We start from the raw sequence: 15,972 nt of genomic DNA on the forward strand, positions 1-15,972 counted from the left end.
GCTTTGCCCTACTCTTGTGATCAAAAGACTGAGAACTTTATTTCCTATCTGTAGGTTTTTCATTTGTGGTAAAGCTCATTCTCCTGATAATTTTCTTCTGTAGTCGATGCACATGAGAAAAAGATTGAATGAGAAAAACACAGGGGCGTGAAAAACTGAACTGAATTACAGGGACAAGAATGAAAATTATATTTAGTTAAATTACAGAAAATCACATTCTTGCAGGCTGTTTCTCTTCAAATTAGATTGTTTAGGTTATTTTAGTACTGAAAAGGTATGGATCATGATATAAAATGCTAAATAGGTGTATGTAATGAGTTTTGTTTCCTTTTTATATTGTCTGCTTACAGTAGCTGATAAATGTGGGTTGTAGACTGTCTTTGGAACGTGAACCTTGGAGAAAATAATGAAACTCTCAGCAAAAACCGATAAATAGGAATAAAAGATGCTGACACATAACAAAATAAATAATCTATGAAACAGTAGAAATGGGTATTCAGAAGTTGTGGATTACTATTATTGTTTTAATAATAATAGTATTATAATAGCATTACTATACAAGCATATTTCATATAATTCAAAATCTGCAGGTGTCCTGTAGTGTTCCAATTATCTCTGTTTTAAAAGTGACACTTTAAAACTAGACTAAACATCGTCTTTTCACACATTAATCATAAAATGGTGTGTTTTCCCCAAAGGGACTCTGTGGAACCTGTCGTCCCAGGACTCTGTGAAGATGGAGATTGTGGATAACGCGATGCACGCTCTCTGTGACGAGGTCATGGTTCCTCATTCGGGCTGGGAGCGGGCGACCAACGGTGCTGGAAGGGGCGAAGAAAGCGGCAAGCCTAGAACCCCCGAGTGGGACACGGCGCTCACTAATACAGCGGGCTGTCTGAGGTATGAAGGAAGGAAAGGGAAGAACGCAGATCAAAGCTGCCGCTAATGGAGGGGAGGCCTGATCTTTTCAGGAAAACAACAGGGAAGGAGTCTGGTTAAGCAGATTGATAGGACGAAGGAAGAAAGTTAACACAGCAGAGGACCTGGGTGTGTTTTTCTAAAGCTATGTAGAACATAGTTGGAATGCCAAAAAATGACAAGCTTTCATTAATCTGATTGAACTCTGCTGCTCTTCAAGAAATGTTTTGTCTACATAAACATGGTCTGACTAGAGTAATTATGTAATGAGTAATTTTTCTGCAACATTTGATCTAACAAGTGTGTATTTATGCTGCTTAGATTTCAAAAGGTTTTACCAAACAAATTCAAAAAGTGCAGATCACCCTAAGTTCTACCAGTTACTTTCATACATCACCTGATGTTATTTAATGTCAATCCCTACATAAATACCACTGTTCACAATCTCTAACACCACACATCGCCCTGAACCCACCGCCTCTACCATAAAACATAGAGAGGCCAGCATCATGCTCTGGGGTTGTTTTTATTGGTCAATCTGGGAACAAAAGGTCTGTTACAGGCCGGAAAAGACTTGAGACTGACAGAGGTTGAACGTCCAGCAGGTCAGTCGCTCTGGACTTCCAGCGACTTCCAGCAAAATGCTGGAAAAACAGCATTTTGTTGCTGTTTTTCCAGCGACAAAATGCACATCTCTCTCTTTCCTCCATTGTTATTCCACCCTTAGTTATTTAGAGTGAACTTTCACTCTAAATAACTTCAGAAAAGAGAGCTACAGTGGAGTGGTTAAAATCCAAGCAAACCTGCTTTTAGATTAGCCTGATCCAGTCAAAGTCTAGACCCAAAACTAACTGAGAATCTGTGACTGAAGAGTTTAGATATAAACCATGTTCATATCAACTCCAGATTCTATAAAGTATTAACAGAAGAGCTGAGCTTAAATGAACTCCACACTTTTAAGATTTGTATAAGTAAAAGAAAAAAATGTATCCTTGTTATTCCACCTCACAATTGAGTTGGCCTGTTGCTGACAATCCTTTCAGAGCCCTGCTGCTTGTTAAATCTGTAAGCGGTCTGCCACAATGTTTAAATAAATCAGAGGAACAGGAAGAAAGGAATTTAAGTTGTTACAGGAAATGGCAGAGAACAGTGGGGCAATGGTCTATACACTGTAAACAGTATTAGCAGGCCAGTGGGTCTGTTATCAGTGGATTCTCTTCAACAGCTCGGTTAATTAGAGCTATTCTGCTTCATGGGAGAACTATGTAAATAACTTTATCTTGAAGACTTTAAAAGTCTTGGTGGTTGAAGATTTGTGCTCGGCTTCAAGTAGGATCAACATCATGTTGAGCTTTGACTGTCTGCCTGATGCTCCAGAATGAAACGAGTCAATTGGGGATGAAAATGAGCCATTAATAGTCCAACTTATAGAATCTGGTTTTGCTATAAGATGGACGTGAGAGTTATGGTTTGGATTACTAGCTGTAAGAACCACTCTCGGGGTTTATTCCTTAGGGGATCTAGATTCCTATCTTAACTCTGTTTAAAAGGCTTCCAAGATTTCCAAAGACCATCATGCTTCCTCACAGGCTGAAAGCTCAAAATAAATACTGATGAACAACTTTGCTTAAATGTATTCAACTTTTTCTGGTATTTGTGTAAACTTTCACTCTAAATAACAACTTTAGACATGTGATATCGTTCTCAGTTTGCAGGTATTCCAACCCGGCTGTTAAAGTTTTTGAACAGAGATGAAAACTGTTTGAAGCTGGTGCAAACAGCTGATGGCAACTGGTTTATTTACTCAGCTTCCACTCCAACATTGTGGCTGTCTGTCGCTGAGAAATACAACACCGAATGGCTGCAGTTTTCTAGTTTATCCTGCTTCCTTTACGTTCCTCAACTAACTGAGTTAGTCGAGGACACACCCACACACACAGTTCAGTTTGAGCTTTAAGTAAGAATGAGTCAGAGATGTAACTGGATCTCGTCAGACTGTACTCTTCTTTGTGAAACTGCAGATTTAAAGAGAGTTTCGCTCAAACAACTTTGGGGGGGGCGTGTTCAGACACAGCTGTAATTGTTGTTGGCTCATGTTGTGACCAAAACGGACTTCTTTTTTTTTTTTCCTTCTTTACAGCTTTTCATTTCTCAGTTGCCTCATTCTTCTTTTTTCTTGTCCGTTTTCAGAAATGTGAGTTCAGAGAGAATTGAGGCGAGGCGGAAGCTGAGAGAGTGCGCCGGTTTGGTCGATTCCCTTATGTACATCGTTCAGTCCCAGATTAACTGTAAAGAGCTCAACAATAAGGTACGTGCAAGGCTGACTGGATTTACAATCAATATGTTCAAAATTCTGCATTTAAAACTAATTTTGTATCCTACAACTTTAATTTATTTTTATTTTTTCAATCTTTTTACACCTGCACCTTGTTCTATGTATCTCCACAGTTGACTGAGAACTGTATTTGTCTGCTGAGGAACTTGTCGTATCATGTGCACAAAGAAATACCGAACTTCGAGGCCTACGACGAGAGCAAACAAGCCAACTCGAGCCCTGCCCCCTCAAGCCAGAGGGCTGGCTGCTTCAGCTCCCGCAAGGGCAAAGGTCAGTGTCACAGAGCGACATGACATCATGTGTTGCGTGTGCTCATTCAGTTTCTGGGGCATTTGGAGTGATATCACTGACCACACGTTCCAACTCAACTGATACCAACACACACGCCTCAACAAACAAAACTAGTTGATGTTTGAGGAATGTCAACAATCTCTTCTCATCTTCTGTGGTTCTTCTGCCGGGTTTTCATTGAGAGCATTGATTTGCTTTCTTTTTTGCTGGAACGCAGGCTGATACTTTATCGTATCTGTATTCATGTTAACTGAGTTCATATAGAAATGGTGAGTTTTTTTAATTAGTTGTTTTTCACTTGTTTACTTTTTGATCATTAACAACCAATAATCCTAAAGTTCTCTCTTTATGAGCGTAAACGTTCTTTTTGTTTAAAAAAAACCTCTGCTGATAGATGATCGTGAAATGTAAAGTTTCTAACAGCACATGTAGAAACAAACTGCGTTTAATACACACCTTGTTTCTACTGAGGAGTTAGTTAAAGGGTCGAGCTGATGTTAGTTTGCTTTGTCTGAACTAGTTGATGTTTCCTTTTACTGAGCTAAACCTGTTGGCAATAAAAAAGACACATCTGTTTTTATTAGTTAACATTTATTTAACCAGATAAGATGATTGAGAACAAATTCTCATTTTCAACCACAACCTGTTCAGAAAACATTAAAATATCATAAAGCAAAATATCTTACAGAGGAAAACAGAAGAATGTCATAACAGAAAAACTTCTGAAAATACAACCATATTCGTCACCTGTGAATGATGCTGCGAGATCCTAAAAAGTTACTTTTTCAATCCCTTTAAATATTTGGATTCTTGAATACATGTAAGGCGCATGTCATCTGTGTTGGTAGTCAGGATGTGAGCACATTTTATTTGGGTGGCGGAGTAATGGCTGCTTTCCCTTTTAATGCTTTCTCTCCTTCGTTTTTTTTCTGCCACTCTTTCCTTCCTTATCTTTTTCTCTTCTCCGTTCGTCTTTTCCCCATCTGGGTCGGCTACAGATGAGTGGTTTTCCAAAGGTAAGCTTTCTTTAGCACTGTGTAACGACACTTAGCTTCCACTGCGTCATCTCGTCTGATCAAGTCGGGGTTGTTGACACTAACAAGCACGCCTGCTCTTCATTGTGGTTGTCCTGCACCGTAACCCTAAGTTAAGAACTTGCATCCTAGTTTAACTTTTCTTTTTGGCTAGTGTGTTTGCAGACGTCAATATTAGTAGAAATGCAACACCAGTAGAAATTGCACCAGAAATGTCTCCTATTTAGTTGTAGCATACACTTGTTTCTGTTCATTTCTTAAAATGTAATGTCAAGGGTCTGCTGTTTCTAGGAAGGAAAGATGAGGAAGCACCTGAAGAGAGAATAAGTATCCCACCGAGGGCCACGCCTGCTAAAGGTAAGCATAGACTGGGAGGCGATGTTTGACTGCATCACATAAATCTCCTCCACGTTTTTCTCTGCTCACCTCCTGTTACATGCTTCTTCCCTCCTTCCTGTGTCCATCCATCCTGCAGGCTATGAGCTGCTGTTCCAGCCAGAGGTGGTCCGCATTTACACATCGCTGCTAAAGGAGAGCCACAACCCCATCGTGCTGGAAGCCTCAGCTGGAGCCATTCAGAACCTCTGTGCTGGAAAATGGATTGTAAGAGCCGCCTTAAATCATCATCCTTTTCTGATTCACCAGAACTCCCCATGGGGCTGCAAAGGCTTCTGCATTTCTGTCTTTATTTCCCACCTTCGCAGTCGTCCCACTTCTCCTCCTGAGCTTTCAGGTGTTGATCAGTGAAGATGCTTTTGAACCAACTGACTCAGAACGTTTTGTCCTTGAAATGTAATTACCTGTAACAATTTGTGTTACACTTGTTACCAGCGGCATTGTAACAATGAATCGTCCTGATAAGTTGTATGTATTTTGCTTCCAAGTGGCTAAATATTCCTGTAGTTTTGGGAAAAGGTTTTGATCACTATTTTAAGGCCTGGAAGTTTTAGTTGGGTATTAGACCGTGTGTTTGATAAGCCTTTTAAATATGACTCATGAATCAATCAGGTATTAAAGTCTCCTGAATTCAAATTTATTCATGGCCATTTGTCAGCAGAAAACTCTAAAAGTCAAAATTTATTTTGTTGAATGAGATGTAGATACTTTTGTTTTTGTTCTTCTACTAATTTGTTCTTTTCAGTGTGCACTTTACTAATTTTATCCAAGCAATACTCTGCAAAATTAGCAACTTTGTACAGGAAATGTGTGAAGGAGAAATGTAAGAAAACTTTCTGAAAGACTTCCAGAAAGCTGCAGAATAAATGACAAGAAAATCTAATTAAAAGTTTAGAGAAAGAAAAATTATACTGAAAACTTTTCTCTGTGACAACTCTGTTTTTCTGTGTGATTGTCTGCAAATGCAATGTGGTTAAAAACAACTCATTGTGGACTTAGTTGTACCAGTAAACAAAAGTTGCTTCTCCTTCTATGTTTTTTTCTTTCTCTTTTTTTTTTTTGACCAAACCTCAATGTTTTGTTTGTCAGCATCTTTACTAAAACACTTGACTACTGATGCTTATTTCATATATTTGTAATTTGTAAGTTTTCAGAATAGGCACAACTTGTAGTTTACTGAAAATCCTCTATGCTCTTGTCTGTTTAGTACGGACGATACATCCGTGCGTTGATGCGTGAGGAGAAAGGCTTGGTTGTGGTGAGCGAGCTGCTGGACACCACCAATGACAGAGTGGTCCGTGCCATGTCCGGAGCGATCCGTAACCTGGCGATAGATCCGCAAAACAAGAAACTGCTCGGTGAGGCATCAGCAGCCGTTTCCAGCCAAACAGACTCTGGGTTTCTAGGGATGGATTGGATCGGCGCTGGTGTTTGTGTTGAAGAGTGTTTAACTTTTGTTCGCCTCTGCCTGTTGGCAGGTAAACACGCGATACCCTACCTCGTGGGAGACTTGCCTGGTGGTGGGCAGAATCAACCAGTGAAATCGCTGAAAGAAGAGACGGTGGTGTCCATACTGAGCACGCTCCATGAGCTGCTGGGATCCGACTTGGAGGCTGCCAAAACCTTGAGGACCTCGCAAGGAATTGAGAGACTCATGCTAACCATCAAGGACAAGTAATGGTGGAGTCGGATGCATATTGTTTGTTTAATCAGGGGGAACGAGCATCCTTAAAAAGTCTTAAATTAATGCATCTATAATCAAGGTCTTAACATGCCTTAAATTCTTTGGGTTGGCCTTAGATATGTTATTCCAAGTCTTAAATTATGTTGCGGTAGGACTATTTAATCTTGGATATTTTATGTAGCTTAATTGTTTTATCGCAGGACTTTACTGTTGCTCAAAACTTGAGTTCTGAGTTTTGAGTTGTTCTGATATCTTTGGTTGCTGCTACCAGGAACTAGCTGCTAATTGCGGCTAATTGCTAATACACTCTGCAACAGTAAAGCAGGTTAGGGCAATTATGTCCAACATGGATAAATGCAAATTCTATTTTAGCCATCGGTTAACTTCTGTTGCCAACCCATGCAATTTATTTATTTGTAATTTTTCTTTTGTGCGTTTGTCGCAATTCAGGATCTTAAATTCCATCCGTAACCTTACAAAGGTCGTAGGTCCTGAAGCAGCTGTGGTTCTGTGGGTAGAGTAGTCATCTTGTGGCTTGAAGGTTGAAGGTTTGATTTCAGCTTCTTCATGTCACATGTCAATGTGCCCCTGAGCAAGACATTTAAGTTGCCTACCGACGTGTGTATCGGTGTATTAATGTGTGTGCAAAAGGGGGAATGTGAGTCTAATGTAAAGTGCTTTGAGTGGTGAAAATGACTGGAAAAGCGCTGTTTAAGATCAGTCCATTTATTATTTAATTCTTAAGTTTGACTTGGTGAATCCTGAAGAAGGCCTGGTTTAATATAGATCAGAGTTTATTGCCTTTCTGAGGTTGCTTGCTTGCTTTTTTCTCTTTTTATAACATCCAGCATTTTTTTTTTTATTTCTCTTTGAACTTTGGGAAACAGGGACCGCTCAGACCGTGAGGTGCGTGGAGCCGGGCTGGTGCTGCAGAGTGTGTGGGCCCACAAAGAGCTCCGTCGGATTCTGGAGAAGGACGGCTGGAAAAAGACCGACTTCATGGTCAACTTAAATCCCCCGAAACCCGACAACAACAAGCTCAATGGAAGACATGACGACAGCACTTTGCCTCTCATTGACAAAGGTTGGGAAAATGTCAAGATTTCCTTCACTGTCTCACTACATGTGCACATTAAAAACACAAACACCCCACACACCGGCTTAATGTTTTTGCAGCTGCCTGCGTTTCTATTTATACTTCTAATGATTCAACTAACACAATTTATTTTTTCACATTTTTTGGTTTTGAATTAAGTGTTGCAGTTTTTGTATATAAAAAAAAATAGCTGTTTCAAGGTTTTGAAGATGTTTGCTGGTCTTGTAAGCCAAAAAAATCCAAGAAGTTGAGAAGCTTAGGAAACCTTGAGGCCTGAAGAAAATCTGGATTTACCAAAATGTACAGATTTACAAAGCAGCATCCGGAAACGTACTGAAGACAACCTTCATAGTCTGAAAACTACATTAACACAGTCAATTTTGAATGCCAGTTTATTAATTAAATGTTATGCATGCTGTTACTGCTCATAAATAAATCAAGTAATAGGCTGTTTCTCTGTGACTGTAAACCTTCGGTCGACCTTAATAGCAGTTTTTTTTTTTTTTTTAACCTGACATTTAGAAAATAAAGCTATTCACTCAGTTTTAATGTTTTGCTCTCATACAGGTGGGAAAAGGGACGAAGAAATGATTCCATTGAACGAGTTTGGACCAGGCAAGTGCAGAAAACATTACATACATCTACAGCTCATAACAGTGTAGAAGAGACATTATGCTTATGGAACATAGTGGAAACCCATGAATGAGGAAATGCTTTCATATAGATAATCTGTGAATGTGTGAGAAGACGGTGAATAAGAGTTGAATTATTAGAGTTTATCTTAGAACAGCTGTACTTTTACTAATTTACACTCCTCAGATATATTTTGCAAGTATAATTTGTGATGCCCGTTACTTCAATGGATTCCTGAGCAGGGTGGTGTTTTTAACATTATTTCTGTTCAAAAGAGTTTTAGTCTTTGCCACTCAGAAAGTGGAGCAGACTTGTCTAAAACCCAAACACAATGGCTACTCTGAAATAGACTTTCTATTGAGACAAGCTTTAGGAAATGTTTTTCAAACAGAGCTGAAAAAAATCTAAACATGAGCTCAATTGAGGCAGGAAACAACCTGGAGATAATGTTCTACTTTAGTGTAAGGTGTGAAATTGACAGAAAGGCTAAAATCCTACTGTACTGTGCTTTTTGTTTCTACTGTAAGGATAATGTTTTGTTTTTTTTTGTCTTGTGGCTTATGCGGAAAATCTATTTCTTTGCAATAATACAAAGTATCTTACTTGCTGGAGACAGCAATCAGCGTGAGCTCATGGTATCTGCAAAAACCCTCCGAGGTATAACAAGAACTCTGGGATGTTTTAGCAGCTACTGTACTCAAGATCCTAGACGGCATCACAAATATTTAGTTAAGATAGCAAATTAAGTAACTAATTTCATGGCAATGAGGTCCTGAAAACCTGGCTTGTTTGTTTTTTGTTTCGTTTGAATGGACCCTGCTCTTATTGTCCTCTAGTTTGACTCTCCAGGGATAATTTCTTCCTGGTTTTCCAAACAGAGATCAATCTTATTGGTTTTTATTGCATGAAAGACACTTTATTCATTACTACTCAGGAGAAAAAAGAAGTTTTTCTTTGCAATAATACAAAGATTCTGCAAATTGATTTTATGTAAACTGAAGATGGCCATACTCATTTAAAACTGTATATTTACATGCACTGTCTTTACAAAAAACAAACAAACAAAGAAAAATCCATTAAATTAACCTAGGTTTTTCCTGTTTTTGTATCGGTGAGAATTCCCAAAATTATTTCCATTTCTTAAATGCCAGAATGAAAAGAGTTCAGATTAAGATTTCTTTACTCCAATTCAATAGTTTAAATAAACTAATGTTGAAATTCCTTTCATAAATTTGGAAATCTCTGAAGATGGAGTCAGTCCTGAGGATTGAGGTAACTGGAGGAACAGTGTGGCCTTTACTCTCTCAGCAACATAGAAATTAATAGATTTTTTTTTGCAATGAATCAAAATTTTGGCTTTTGAAATATAATATTTGGAACATCTGGGTGTTTTTGTCTTATTTTTTTTTTATTAAGATGTTAAGATGTTTCTAGACTGTCTAGTCTAGAAACTAGACAAAAATATACTTGGTAAGATTTTGTGTTTTTGCATCTGTTTCATTTGGGAACAGATGAAGTGTGTGTATGTGAGAGTGGGTTCCACAAAGGAATACAGAGAACACCTCAGTCATGTCACGCAATTCCTCAGATACTGAGGAAACTATATTATATTTCATAGTCGGTACAGAACAAATGCATAACCATTTTCAGCTGCACAGCATCGCTCCTCCTGGGTTTCATGTCCATAGAAAAACAGGAAGATTTTACTGGCTTGTATCATAGATGTCTGTGTGCCACAGGATCTTAAAGACGTCTGCTTCCCCCTACAGACGCCTACTCCACACTGGACCAGAGAGGCAGAAAGAACACGCTGGATAAAACACTCGACGCTGCTGACCAAGATTCAGTACAGGTAGACGCTGATCCCATGGGAACCCACTTCCACAACGTTGCATGATGCACCCTCGGTTAAAACTACAGCTCCCTTATCGCTGAAAAAGAAAACCTCTGGAAAACACTTCCAACACCTTCTTTCCTAACCCCAGTTATTAAGAAACAAATTTTCATCTGGATTTGTCTGTAAATTGGGGTTTAGGACTGTTGGTCAATAAAAGCCCAGTCACGGCGCTGCTTCAGCTGCTTCAGCACCTCTGTGAAGTATTTCCACTTACGTTGTATCTGTTCAGGCAGAGTTCTCATAAAGCTGGGAAAAATACATGTCCTTGCTTTTCTCGTTTATAAGGTTGGAAATTCATGGATGTGATTAGATCATGCTCAACACACACTGAATGTGAGCTCCGGGAATGTTGTTGTGTGAACGTTCTCACACCCACAGACGGCATGTTGTAGCACGTCCTATCAGAGCAAAGTGCTCGATCTCTATCTTGAACGTTTTCTCCCATGTGTCTCCCTGAAACATGAACTAACATCGCACTAACATTTTTACTCTTTTTTTTTTTTTCATCTCATCCTTTGTTTCCCTTTAACTACATCCTCTGAACTTTTTGTTTCCACTCACACTCAACTCATTTTTTTTCTTTGTCCACCATTCTCTTTGTGTTGTCCCACCTCTGGGCTTCTCTTTCTGTCTTTTCATAAACTATCACACTCTCTATCTCTTTATATTTTGTCTCTTCTCTCAGGGAGGGATGTATGGGGAGAGGCAGGCTTCCTTGCCTCTGTTGGATTCTTACGATGGTTAGGTTACATCCACTGTCACACTGCATGTCAGCGCATGGTATGTGTCCCACCAGCTTCCCTGCTCAACTCACCGCATGGCCTAATATTGTAGAAGTGTGTAAAAGTACCTTGCAAAAAAAACCCAAAAAAACAATGTATACCCCTAGATATTGACTTTTTGTCATGTTACAGTCAGAAACTTCTATGTATTTCACTGGGATTTTGATCTGATCAACACGTGGTAGTTCGTAGGAAAATAAATTAAATTTATAACGTTTGGATGGGGGAAATAAAAAAAAGCATGACGCAACTACAGATCAATAGTGGAGGTAAGAAAATCTACCTGGAAAAGTCTGGAAAAAATTTTGAAATCAATTTTAGCTTTTGCCAAATCTGGAAAAGTTTTGCTTCAGTAACCAAAGATAAAAATAGGATTTCCTGGGAAATAAATGGCTTTTTACTTTTACCTAAATATAAATGGAAACCTTTTTCTTTTATCAGGAATTGAGACATATTCAATTGATTAATAATTCTCTCTTTTTTCATAATTATTTTACTGCTGGGTTTCAAAGTTGACCTAAGGTTTATGAACCAGATTTAGTTTAGTTTAGAACTTTCATCAGTATACAGTAAAAAAACAAACAGTGCACTAAGTTTAAAAAACTCAATGCTTGAAAAACTAATAATAATAATAAAAGTGTTGGCACCATCAAGCACTGGGATGATTATTTTTGTGCGGGGTTAAGGAAGCTTCTGGAAGTAGTGTGTGGCTGGGTTTTATTTAGGGGTTGTAGAGTAAAAAGGTTGCTAAATGCAAATGCCTGGCGCACTTTATTTGATTTTTATTAGTGATTAAACAGCTGAGAAACATGTGTCCCGTTCTTTTTATTTCCACTTTAGAATTTATGTTCTAATTTGTGTTGTCTGCTGCATAAAATCTCAAAATAAACACCATGAGGTTTGTGGCTGTAACATGTAAAATATTCCAGGACTTTTGCAAGGCACTGCAAAAGCTTTCATTGTTTTCATTGAGCTCTCATTGTACTGTATTTAAACCGTTGTTTTGCCCCCTCTGCTGGTGGAAACGGTTATTTTTCTTATCTTGATGTTTTTCTTTTTATTTTTTTTATTTTTTTCCCCCCTCACAGTTTTTGTCTTAAAATGTGATGACATTGCTTCCCACAGCTACTCCTCGTGAATCTTGTATTATTATTTTTCTGAGCTTGAATTTGAAGCATGAGCACCTTTGATCACTCGCTTCACACAGTCGGCTCCCAACACTCTGATTTTCTGTTGTTTTCCAGAAGAACTGATTGTGTGCATCGCAAGACGACAGCCTCCTCCAACTTACTGCCCCTGCTGAACTGACAATGGGGGCGACCACTACACTACCACCAGGATTTAACTCCAACATTGTACACTCACTCCTTTCTGTCGCAGCTTCTTCTTCTTCTTCTCTCCTTCTTCTTCTCTCTCTGTTACATTCCTCTATTGCAGCGGACGAATGAATGAAACCACAGGAAGTGAAGTGGATCTAAAGTGCTGCCTGTGGACAACGGATCATGACTCTATAACCACTCTGTGCTCCGTGATTCAATAACCACTAAGTTTGAGTTTGTGGCTTATGATTCTTCATCTCCGTGAACAGCACTACAGTACGACCTACCAGAAAGACATTAAAAGGCCTGATTTGCCACTTTTTAATGGAAATGATCAAACTGGAACACTTTGCGGGGAAGTTTTACAATCATGATGATGACACTATTTTGACAAAATCAAGGGAATGTTTTGTTGTTTTTTTTTTTTTTTGCCCTGATTGTTGCTGGTTAAACACTACAAATTTTCTCTGAGAATAATTGTTTCTGTCTTATTAGATCTGTTTAAAGCTTCTGCCTCTTGTTGCCGTAGTGGTTGATCCTCTACTTGCTTTGCTCTGAACTGCTACTTGTATACATGCTCTGTACCTGTGCCAAAATGTTGAGGCAGAGTTAAAAATCTTTTTTTTTCTTTTTCTTTCAGTAGCTGCACTGACAGATGTCTTTTGCTTTATTTGACGTGCCGCCTGTGTTTCAAAGTTTGCATCGCTGATCTCTTTGGGGCCTATGACTTTGGTGAATATCCATAAATATAAATCAGTGCAAGTGTCTGTAATCCATATGCGTCAGTACAGAGAAGTAAATGACAATATTTTTCCTCTGGCTTGTTGGAACAGACAGAAGAGTCTGTATTTAAAAGTGAGTCTTCTTCCAAATAGTTTAATAATCCTGGAAAGTCTTGGGAGATGCCGAACCATCCATCAAACTGGATCTGCTGGTCTTTATGAATGTGCAAGAGAACTGTTGCTAACAGTGAGCTAACTGGAGTGCCTCACATATTGGATGTATCCAACAGAGCCTGAAAAGGCAAACGTTTTTCACTTTCTCCTATCGCTGCAGCTTATATGTTGGGAATACAGTGGTTTTTTGTTGTTGTTGTTTTTTTAAAGCCTGTTCTGGAAGGAATAAGTGAACTAATGCTTAAAATAATCCTCTTTGTATGGCATGAAATTTCCGATTTCTGTTTAATTCACTGCTTCAGAACACCGTTTGGAAGGCGAATCTGTGTTGAGTTTTAGTCCGCATTTGTTAGTGCCGAGTGAGATGTAGATATTGTCTGGATTGTTAAAAGAAGCACTATAGGGGGGAAAATGTGTTTGGGTTGTTTTGTTTAGTTTTTTTTTTTTGTTTTTTTTACTTTTCCATTCCAGGTGAAAAATTTTCTTTTTTCCTAAACAGACAATTTGCCTTCGACCATAAACTTAATAATGTTGGAGAACAGCAAAGGATCATGTTCGAAAATCTGTAAGGAGGCACAGAACACAATTTACTACTAGTGAAAATGGTGAAAAGAATAAAAGCACATCTAAACTATATATATTCAAGAGAATATTTGTTAATTTTAATGGTTTTATGTATTTTCCTTTTATATTGATTTGGGAGTTCATTGTTTCGGGTGTGCTGGGTGAATGCATATGCAATCAGTTTTTATGTTTTGATTTAAAAAGATCTCCATTTTACGTCTTAATTAAATGCAAACAAACATAGCTGGATTAAAACTAACTTCCTACGCAGAACATTCTGATTGTGGATTACACCTTAATCTCTTTGCCTTGGCTCTTAAAAGTTGCACATTCTCATTTATGATTGAATTATGTAACTAGCAATAATGTTTTTAATAAAAAAGAAAGCTAGATTTCTGCCTTGTCCATCGTTGTGATTTTGTTTTTTTGCAATGAAACAGAAATAATGTGCAAGTATAAGAAATCAAATGTACTTTTTATGTGGATAAATCAACCAGTGATATTTTGTACAACATAAATCCGATGAAGGGGAATCATATACTGGTGGGTTACTGCTCATTCATTATTTGTTACCCACCAAGACAAGGTGAGCTTTTTTTTTTTTTTTTTTATGAAGTATTTGAACTGAGCTGCTGGCAGAGGCCTAATCAGCATATCCTATTCAGAAGTAGTTGTGGTGATTGTTGGTCTGGTATCATGGTAGAAAAAAACAACAAAAAACTTCTTCAGATACATTGTAATTGTAAATAAGAATTTATCTTTAATTACTCACTTATATAAAATAAAGCTATAACCAAAGTGTAAGTTTAAATTTAAGTGCGGGTGGAGTTCAAAATCAACAACCACAAACCTAAATTTGTGGTTCTTTTTCACTAACCTGCTCCCTTCTGCAGCGCACATCAACAAATGTCTCTTTCATTTGAGTTGTTCATAGATACTACTTTCTGTTCAGCTTTATGTCATAGATCAGAGCACTGTACTTTCTTTAAAATTTATTTTGATTAGCAGTTCTTCAGGTTTTATAAAATTTCCGTGGACTCTGGTTACTATTTTTATAACTCTTGGTCAGTAGAGTGCCTGCCTATTGTCAGAGGAATGAGTTTGGTTCACCAAGCTTAACTGACCTATGTGAGTCATTGAGGCACACAAAGTTCTCTAAACTGAAAACATGGATCAGTCATAATTAAAACTTTATGATGCGAGGAAAGCATGTGATTCTAAACCTATTTCTGAACATTACAGTGACTACTGATTATATCCTGACTTTTTTTCTGTCAAGGTGCCTTATGGTCTTTGTTAACTTGAGCACCTCAGTCAATTAATGTAAGAGGGTGGAATATGGTAGCAGGGTAGCTTTGTTCAACTGGTCAAATATTGACATGGGGTTGGATTTGCGTTCATAATACTTGAAAAATTAAATCAAATATTGTATTGAGACAGACCTTTATAATTGCTACATTATTCATGTTATTGTTATTTGATATATAGTGTCATATGCAGTAATATTTATTTTTAAATACTTAAACAAGTAAACATATTTTAGCTCCAAAGAACTACTAACTTAAATTGACAAAATTTCTATTATGTCTTAACAGAACAGGTTTCCTCGTTTGTTCCCTTCTGTAGTTCGACAGAGCGGCCACAAGGTGGCATTAGGCCGCGCAAAAACGGTGACTCCTCTTCAGATTAAACAGCAAACAGCGAGTGAGAGAGAGAAAACTGCTGAACATTTATCGATTCTTTGTAATGTTCAGTTTAACGTAAGTTTTATGTGAAAAGAAGATTAGTCGCTCGTTAGACAAATGCTTGTGCTATAGAAAAAGTAAAGGTGAGTATTTTTAAGCTAACCCGCAGCTAGCGGATTTACCAATGTAACATAGCTAACATCAACAAGTTCAGGGTTTGTTCAGTCGGGCTAATCGTTGTTAGAAAAAGTTTTTGTTGATCTGTTTTAGATTTCCTGATCTGCCTAATTACAAGAGCTAACAGTCAGCCTTACTGTTTTTATTTTTTTTAAATCAGTTCCCAAAGTCGGTCCTCGAGACCCGGCATCCTTCATGTTTTAGTTCTCTCCCTGGTGGCACCAACAAGCTTCTCAACATGTCAATGTTCTTCTTAGGCCTTCTA

General features: G+C 38.1%; 1 protein-coding gene across 11 annotated transcripts in view; it reads left to right on the forward strand.

Moving 5' to 3' along the window:
• ctnnd1 (catenin (cadherin-associated protein), delta 1) overlaps window positions 1–14,237 on the forward strand; it is a 32,475-nt gene extending 18,238 nt beyond the window's left edge. For 6 of the 11 annotated variants that reach the window (XM_044115117.1, XM_044115127.1, XM_044115126.1 and 3 more), the window contains 13 exons: window positions 699–900; window positions 3,109–3,226; window positions 3,367–3,523; window positions 4,543–4,560; window positions 4,870–4,935; window positions 5,054–5,181; window positions 6,182–6,332; window positions 6,453–6,648; window positions 7,546–7,742; window positions 8,322–8,369; window positions 10,157–10,239; window positions 10,970–11,024; window positions 12,311–14,237. In XM_044115117.1, the coding sequence (XP_043971052.1) occupies window positions 699–900; window positions 3,109–3,226; window positions 3,367–3,523; window positions 4,543–4,560; window positions 4,870–4,935; window positions 5,054–5,181; window positions 6,182–6,332; window positions 6,453–6,648; window positions 7,546–7,742; window positions 8,322–8,369; window positions 10,157–10,239; window positions 10,970–11,024; window positions 12,311–12,369 (1,478 nt within the window). In that variant the 3' untranslated portion in view covers window positions 12,370–14,237. Of the gene's footprint in view, window positions 1–698; window positions 901–3,108; window positions 3,227–3,366; window positions 3,524–4,542; window positions 4,561–4,869; window positions 4,936–5,053; window positions 5,182–6,181; window positions 6,333–6,452; window positions 6,649–7,545; window positions 7,743–8,321; window positions 8,370–10,156; window positions 10,240–10,969; window positions 11,065–12,310 lie in introns of all 11 variants that reach the window. The other 5 variants (XM_044115121.1, XM_044115124.1, XM_044115122.1 and 2 more) reach the window with 5 other exon arrangements.
• The last annotated feature ends 1,735 nt before the right edge of the window (window positions 14,238–15,972 follow it).

The sequence above is a fragment of the Gambusia affinis genome, linkage group LG04, assembly GCF_019740435.1.
Source record: "Gambusia affinis linkage group LG04, SWU_Gaff_1.0, whole genome shotgun sequence".
Taxonomy (NCBI): Eukaryota; Metazoa; Chordata; class Actinopteri; order Cyprinodontiformes; family Poeciliidae; genus Gambusia; species Gambusia affinis.